Source organism: Rhincodon typus, unplaced genomic scaffold (genome assembly GCF_021869965.1).
Source record: "Rhincodon typus isolate 14 unplaced genomic scaffold, sRhiTyp1.1 hic_rhity00008361, whole genome shotgun sequence".
In the NCBI taxonomy this organism is placed as follows: domain Eukaryota; kingdom Metazoa; phylum Chordata; class Chondrichthyes; order Orectolobiformes; family Rhincodontidae; genus Rhincodon; species Rhincodon typus.
The window spans coordinates 1-8,744 of record NW_025973999.1 but is presented as its reverse complement, the minus strand read 5'-3'; the positions used below and the strand labels follow the sequence as shown (position 1 = coordinate 8,744).

Below are 8,744 nucleotides of genomic sequence, written 5' to 3'. Positions count from 1 at the left end.
ACACACAGCGCACTACACACACACACACAGCGCACTACACACACACAGCGCACTACACGCACGCCCCCAAACAGCGCGCGCGCGCTTCACACCCCTCCCCCCTCGGCGCGCGCGCGCACGCGCATGCACTCTTCACACCTCCCCCAACACACGCGCGCAGGCGCAGAGACACACACGCTTCAAGCTCACAACACGCGCGCGCACACATTTCACCAATCCCACAACTCACGCGCGCCCACATCCCACTCCCCCTTCCCTCTTAGTGCCACCCATAGAATCTTTACCTTTCAAGCCATTCCTTAAAGAAGCGTAATTCGGGCATATGCAACACGGCCGGGTTCCCTTTGCAAAGCTGCACAAAGGCGCTAAGATCCCGAAGTTTCTGTGGATCCATGCTGGCTGAGTGATTACGCGCTGCAACTCTCCTCTGCTCCCACCCACCCCTTAGCACGCATGCGCGCCACCGTCACGGACTCTGTGACTTCAGGAACTTTCTGGAAATTGTCAGCCAGCCCACAGCCTGCTTACAAATCCTGGTTTGGCCTCACCCGAAAATATCCAAATCAATTTCTAATATCAAACCCTTATTGTTTGTTTGTTTTTTCTTCTTCATTGTATTTTAAAAGCCGTCCGTCCCTCTTTACCGGGCGAGGAGTTTAAAATGTCAGGCAGTATTTAGACCACCCACAAGCCCGGTTGCGGCAACTGCCCACGTGATCTCCAGGCTAACCAATTGTCTTACATGATTGCGTAATTCTCGACCAATGGACAGCAGGAAGCGCTCTTCTTTCGTCATCACAATGCGACAAGGCTGTGAAAGGCAAGAGCGACGTCTTTTGACCTGAAGCGGCTTTCTCAAGCCATATTGCAGATAACATGCTGGATGCTTGTTAATGTGATTGTGTCCGCAGTGTTTATAAATAATGGTGCTAACTGACGGATAATCAATCATGTTTCTCAAAACATTAAGAAATATCAGTACACCTGTAAAGAATCTCAATATTCAAGGTTAGACTCTCAGATTGTGGGGAGGGAACACGATGGAAAGCTGATTAACACCCATACAAACTTCCAATATTATGTAGGAAGCTCAGTCGTGTTAAACTGCTGAATTATAAAAAAAATTTTAAACTGAGTTGATGAAGGGACTTTTGGACAAGATGAAAGTCCACACTGGATCTGTAAATGAGTCTAAGAAGCAGGTAACGAGGTGCACAGGAATTTTTAAAACTATAAATTACTTTTTAAAAAAAAATTATTTTCTGTTAAACCCCCTTCGTGAGCCACCTGCAACTGTTTCAAATAAGCACAGAAAATTTTGGAAATGTGTACCCAACATCTGTGAAGATGGAAAAGTAGTAATATGTTTCAGATCCGTGACCGTTTATCAGAACAGGAGTTGGTTTGGCCTTGGGTTCCCATCAGTAAGTGTGTGAATGTAGCCTGAAGATTTTCTCTCTGGCCTTTAATGTTAAGTGTACTTTCTATTCTTCAGGATGCAGTATCTGCTTCCACAGGAGATTTTCCATTATACCTTCAGGACAGAAGAACCTCCCCCCTCGCTACCTTGGTCAGCCTAGCCCCTTCACACACCCTCATCTCCTTAAAACAGGTATGAAGTTAATGAAAAAATGAGCGATTGATGATTATGTGTTTGTCGGACACGCAGCTTCCAAACCTAGGAAATCAGTCCACAAAGTCCAAGCAATTCAGCTCCTTGTTTCATGGTGTTTGTTCCTAGTTGGTTTCAAGATGTTACAAGACGGGAGGTTTGGAAAAGCCTGCATTAACACCGTGGCTTTATTGGTGGAAATTAAGGACAATATGATTTGTTAGCTTCAAGCTTATAGCATGATACATCACAGAAGTAAGCCATTAGGCTCAACATGTGTTTGCTAGCGCTTCGAAAGAGCAACCCAGTTATTCCCAATCCCCTGCCCTTTCCTCATAAGCCCTACTAATTTTCTTTCCTTAGAATGTTTCCTTTTTAAAGTTATGATTGAATCTAAAACATGCAACTTAGTAGAAGGAGTAGGCTGAACTGATGTTGCTTTGACTCCAATTTTCTCTCTGTCGCCCTTAACTCCCTTGTCAATCAAAAATCTGTCAAATTTAACCTTAAATATAACTGTGCTGCTCTATTTCTGGCATTAAGTGTATTCCATCATACTTGCTTCAGCATCAGTGACTGCTGCTTCAGTTGCCTTGACCCCAAGCTCTGGAATTCCATCACTACACCTCTTTGCACCTCAACCTCACATTTCTCCTTTAAAACACATTTTGAAAATTTACCTCTTTGACCAGTCTTAGCAGCAATTATCTCCTGTGTGGCTCGGTGTCATTTTTTTGTTTCATAATGTTCATGTGCAGCAATTCTCTTTGGATGTTTGATTACATTAAAAGTGCTATACAGATATACATTGTTAAACGCATGTGCTATTCAAATCAACTACACTTTGTTCTGATTAATCCAAATCCTATATAAACAATTGCTTATAGAAAAGAAAATGTCAATTCTTGGAATTAAAACAATGCTGGAAATCCAGCTGATAATTGGTCTGAGAGGGAAGAATGGTTAACTTGCCCTCCCTCTCTCACCTGCTACGAAGTTCCAACATGTCTTTTTTCTATGAAGAGCATTTCAAGAAGCTGTGATATTTCAGAGAGTGTGACTGTATTTCTGCATCATCAACAGGCGAGGTCACTCCCGGGCTGTCACAGGTTGAATATGCCCTGCGTCGACATAAACTGCTGAGCCTGATCCACAAAGGAGCCGAGAGCTTGGGGACTTCTGACCATGCCATCATTCAGCTGTCCCACCCTACTTACTACATGACGAATGACATCCCGTTTCCCTTTCACCAGAACACAAACTTCCTCTACCTCTGCGGCTTTCAGGAGCCAGACAGCATACTGCTACTCCACAGTATTCCCGGAAAGAGCCTTCCTTCCCACAAAGCCGTCTTATTTGTGCCAAGAAGGAACCAAAGCCGAGAGCTCTGGGATGGCCCACGCTCTGGGGTAGATGGTGCAGTTTCCCTCACAGGTGTGGATGAGGCCTACACTACAGAGGAGTTCAGACATTACATACAGAAGTTTAAAGGTCAGTGGCATTTTGTGTAAGTGGGCAACCACATTGGGACTGGAGAGACAATCTCATCCAATGTAGAATTGTTTTTGGGGCGGGGGGAATGGAAATGTCAGGCCAGGGTCATCATTCAGAGGCTGGAGGTTACAATCCTCTACAGGGTAGAGTAAAGGGACCTCCACATCAGTTCTGCTCTGCTGCTGATCTGGGAGTATTCTAGGCGGGGTCCTTGAACAAACCATTACTTTCCCCAGCAGTAAACATGGGGATGATCAAACAAAAAAGAATGATCTTCATTTGCAGGAAGCCAGTTCTGTTGATCTGGTTCCATCAACGGTCCTAATGATGAGGGACTATTTTTTGATACAGTTTCACACCAGAATTTAATTTTAACAATAAATTTCTTATTGTTCAGGTTATTCATTCATATGATGTGCCTGTTGCTGGTTAAGCCGGCATTTATTGCCAATCCCTAATTTCCTTTGAGAAGGTGGTGGTGAGCCCACTTTTTGAATCGCTGAAGTCCTTGGGGTGTAGTGACACTCACAATGGTTTTAGGAAGGGAATTCCAGGACATTGACACAGAGACATTGAAAGAAAAATCATATATTTGCCAGTCAGAAATCTGTATTGCTTGGAGAGGTGCTTACAGGTGGTGATGCTTCTCTGTATCTACTGCTGTTGTCCTTCTCAGTTGTAGAGTTTGCTGATTTAGAAGGTGCTGTTGAAGTAGTTTCTGTGTGAATCTTGCAGCTAGTGTACACTGCTGCCACTGTGCATCAGTCAGTGGTGGGGGGAGTAACATAGAAACATAGAAGGTAGGAGCTGGTGGAGGCCATTCAACCCTTTGAACCTGCTCTGCCATTCTTCACGATCATGGCTGATCATCCAACTCAATAACCCAATCCTGCTTTCTCCACATAACCTTTAATCCCATTTGCCCCAAGCGCAGTGTCTAGTCGCCTCTTGAATACATTCAATGTTTTGGCATCAACTACTTCCTGTGGTAATGAATTCCACAGGCTCACCACTCTCTGGTTGAAGAAATGTCTCCTCGTCTCCGTCCTAAATTGTCTACTCCGAATCCTCATAGTGTGACCACTGGTTCTGGACACACCCACCATCAGGAACATCCTCCCTGCATCTACCCTGTCCAGTCCTGTTAGAATTTTATAAGTCTCTATGAGATTCCCCCTCATTCATCTGAACTCTAGCGAAAACAATCCCAACCTAGTCAATCTCTCCTCTTACATCAGACCCGCCATCCCCGGAATCAGCTGGTAAATCTTCGCTGCACTCCCTCGAGAGCAAGAGTATCCTTCCTCAGAAAGGGAGACCAAAATTGCACACAATATTCCAGGTGTCGCCTCACCAAGGCCCTGTACAACTGCAACAAAACATCCCTGCTCCTGTACTCAAAACCTCTCGCAATGAAGGCCAACATATCATTTGCCTTCTTTACTGCCTGCTGCACCTGCATGCTTACCTTCAGCGACTGGTGCACAAGGACACCCAGGTCCCGCTGCACACTCTGCTCTGCCAATTTACAGCCAGTTAGGTAGTAATCTGCCTTCTTGTTTTTGCTTCTGAAGTGAATAACCTCACATTTATTCAAATTATACTGCATCTGCCATTGATTTGCCCACTCACCAATCTGTCAAGATCATGCTGAAGGATCCCTGTATCCTCGTCACAGTTCACCCTCCCACATAACTTGGTATCATCCGTAAACTTGGAGCTGTTACATTTTGTTCCCTCATCCAAATCATTAATATATATTGTGAATAGCTGAGGTTCCAGCACCGATCTCTGTGGCACCCCACTTGTTACAGCCTGTCAATTTGAAAAGGACCCGTTAATTCCTACTCTTTGTTTCGTCTCTGCCAAGCAGTTTCCTATCCATCTCAATATACTTCCCCCAGTCTCATGCACTTTATATTGCATATTAATTTCTTATGTGGGACTTTGTCAAACACTTTATGCAAGTCCAAATATATTACATCGACTGGCTCCCCCTTGTCAACTCTACTAGTTACATATTCACAGAATTCCAACAGATTTGTCAGGCATGATTTCCCCTTCATAAATCCATGCTAACTCTGTCCAATCTTGCGACTGCTTTCTAAATGCTCTGCTATAAAATCCTTGACAATGGATTTGAGAATTTTCCCCACTACCAATGTTAGGCACACTGGTCAATAATTCCCTGTTTTCTCTCTACCTCCCTTTTTGAATATTGGAGTGACATTAGCCACCCTCCAAACTGCAGGGACTGTTCCAGAGTCTATAGAATCCTGGAAGATGGCCACCAATGCATCCACTATTTCTAGAGCTACTTCCTTAAGTATTCTGGGATGTACATTATCAGGCCCTGGGGATTTACTGGCCTTCAATCCCAATAATTTTCCCAGCACCATTTATCTACTAATATAGATCTCCCTCAATTCTTCACTCTCACTAACTCTTGCATCCTCCAACAATTCTTGTATCTGATTTTTGTCCTCTTTTTGTGAAGACAGAACTGTATTCAGTTCCTCAGCCATTTCTTTGTCCCCAATTATACATTCCCTCGTTTCTGTCTGTAGGGAACCTACGTTTGTCTTTACCAATCTCTTTCTCTTCACATACCTATAGAAACTCTTAGTGTCAGTCTTTATATTCCCTGCAAGCTTACTTTCGTACTCTATTTTCCCATTCTTAATCAATGCCTTAGTCCTTCTTTGCTGAATTCTAAACTGCTCCCAATCCTCAAATGTATTATTTTTGTTGGCCAATCTGTATGCTTCTTCCTTGGATTGGATACTATCGCTTATTTCCTCTGTAAGCCATGGATTGGCCCTCTTACCCATTTTGTTTTTGTGGCAGACAGGAATAAACAGTTGTTGCAGTTCCTCCATGCATTCCTTGAATGTTTGCTATTGCCTATCCACTGTCATCCCTTTAAGTAACTCTCCCCAATCTATTAAGGCCAACTCACGCTTCATATCCTTGTAGTTTCCGTTATTAAGATTCAGCACCCTAGTCTCCGAATCAACAACCTCACTCTCCATCTTGATAAAAAAATTCTATCATATTATGGTTGTTCTTCCCCAAGGGGTCTCGCACGGCTAGATTGGCAATGATTCCCTTCTCATTACACAGCACCTGATTACACAGTCCAAGATGGCCTGCTGTCTAGTTGGTTCCTCCACATATTGGTCAAGAAAACCATCCCGTACACACTCCAGGAATTCCTCCTTTACGGCATTGTACCTAATTTGATTTGCCCAATCTATGTGCAGATTAAAATCACCCATGATCACCAATATTCCCTTATCGTATGTATCTCTAATTTCCTGTTTAATGCCATCACCACTGCAGTTTGGGGTCTATATATGACAGCTAGTAATGTTTTTGCCCCCCTGGTATTTCTCAACTCTATCCATTCAGACTCCACGTTGTCAGAGCTAATATCCTTTCTCACTGTTGTGTTAATTTCCTCTTTAACCAGCAATGCCGTTCCGCCACCTGTTCTTTTTTGCCTGTCCTTCTTAAATACTGCATTCCCTGGGACATTCCCATCCCTGGTCACCCTGCAGCCACGTCTCCATAATCCCAATTATTATCATACCTGTTTACATCAATTTGCGCATGAATATTTAAGGTGGTGACTGCGATGCCAGTCAACCAGTTTCCTCATCTTGAATTGTGCCAAGTTTCTTGAATGTTGTTGGAGCTGCCCTCATCCAGGCAAGTGAAAGCTATTTCATCACACTCCTGACTTGTACTTTGTAGATGATGGACTAAGTATTAAGCAACTTTTTGTGACAAATGTAATAATATGATCAGCTGCTATTCAACAATCGTTCATAAATGAGATTGGTATGGGTAGAGTTGTAGGTGATCTAGTGAAAACAGGGTCCTGAGAATGTGTTACGTACTGTATTTTTGGGCATTCCTAATGTATCAGATTTCCTACAGGCTGAGCATAGAATCCAGTCCAACTGATTTTTGCACCCATTAATGTAAGTTTGATATGCTGGAATTGCTAGTGATATGGAACCTAGGGCCAGAAATGTGATGCCTCCTGCAGTGACTTCATCTACATTTGTAACAACCAAATAGTGAACACAGTAGCAAAAGTTACATTGACCAGGATGCTCCTAAATTCAAGATCTTTGTTAAAGTGCCTTATACATAAAACATTTGCTGATGGAAAAGCTTGAATTTCCAGAGCAACAGTGGAACCTGATGTTGGTTACATATAGAGGCAAAGCCATAATATCTTTGGATGGTTAATCCATAGTCCAGGCCAGTGTTTGGGGACATGGGTGCTGCCACGGTAGCTGGTGAAATTTGAACTTAATAAAATCTGGATTTAAAAATGAGGCGAATGGCAACCATGTAACTATTGTTAGTTGTTTTAAATACCCACCCTGGTTCACTAATGTCTTTTAGGGAATTGAACATTTTGTGTTCAGACCCACAGCAATATGGTTGACTCTTAGCTGCCTGCTGCAATGGCCTGGAAAGCCAATCTCAAAGGCAATTAGGATGAGCAACAAATGCTAGATTTGCAGAGATGGCCACAGTGACTACTGAGGCCAGTTGGCAAGTTTGGCTGACTAGCTGGGAGGTGAATTTGGAATTCAGATGCGTAAATGCGCAAAGCTCAGTTATGTGAGATGACTAGAGAGATTGTCTTTAAGAGTAGAGGAAGTTAATGAAAGACTGAATGAAAATGCTCAAAATTACAACTAGTTTTGCCGTGGTAAGCAGGGAGCAACTGATTCTACTGGCAGATTGGTAGATAACAGAAAGTCACAAACTTAAGGCTGTGAATGCTGTCAATACCGTCCATAGGGCACCCAAGCAGAGGCTCCTCAGTCTAATTATGAATTGGTGGAAGCAGCAGGGCCTACCTTCAAGATTGTACTGCCAACTGTTCCAGTTGGAAGTGAAAACAGGGCACAGGAAGCTGGGGCTGACTAAGAGGAGCTTCCCCAGAAGACTGTGCGGGTCAGGAAAGATCAGAATTGAGCTGAAGTCAATTGCCTTGTCAAGACTTCATCATTAACCATGCAAACATTAAGAAGTTGCCCCTCCCTGACCATCTCCAGTGCCATTCTGCACTGTCTTTCAGTTCCAGAACTAGGAAGCCATACCTGGGTCTTAGCGAAAGTTTGTAGCTCAGGTCGTGGATGCAGTTGTTCGTTAACTCACCAAGCTGGTTGTTCTGTGGTGTACAGACGTTTCGTTACCATTCTAGGCAACATCATCAGTGTGACCTGTAATTGAAGCGTTGGTGTTCTGCTCTGTTCTGAATTTCTGGTATGGTGGGTCTTGTTACTTCCGGTTCTGTTATTTAGCAGCGGTCCGTGTATGGGATCTATTTCTATACACTTGTAAATGGAGTCCCGGGTTGAGAACTAGGCTTCCGGAAATTCCCTTGCATGTCTGTTGCTCGCTTGTCCCAGTATAGTCACTTTGTCGCAGTTGAACCGATAGCCCTCATTGTCTGTGTGTATCGAGACAATTGAATATTGGTTGTGCCTTTTTACTGCCAGCTGGTGTTCGTGTATCTTGGCCATCAGTTTCTTCCCTGTTTGTCCAAAGTAATGTTTATTGCACTCGCCGCATGGGATTCTGTATATCAAGTTAGTCCTAAATAAAAACA

General features: G+C 43.5%; 1 protein-coding gene across 1 annotated transcript; it reads left to right on the top strand.

Moving 5' to 3' along the window:
- Positions 1–797: 797 nt before the first annotated feature.
- On the top strand, positions 798–3,103 carry LOC125482294 (xaa-Pro aminopeptidase 3-like; the record flags this gene model as incomplete). The annotated part of the gene is made up of 3 exons (XM_048594349.1): positions 798–1,008; positions 1,496–1,612; positions 2,696–3,103. Coding segments are annotated over exons 1-3 (583 nt in total), but the record flags the coding sequence as incomplete, so codon positions are not given.
- Between the last annotated feature and the right edge of the window lie 5,641 nt (positions 3,104–8,744).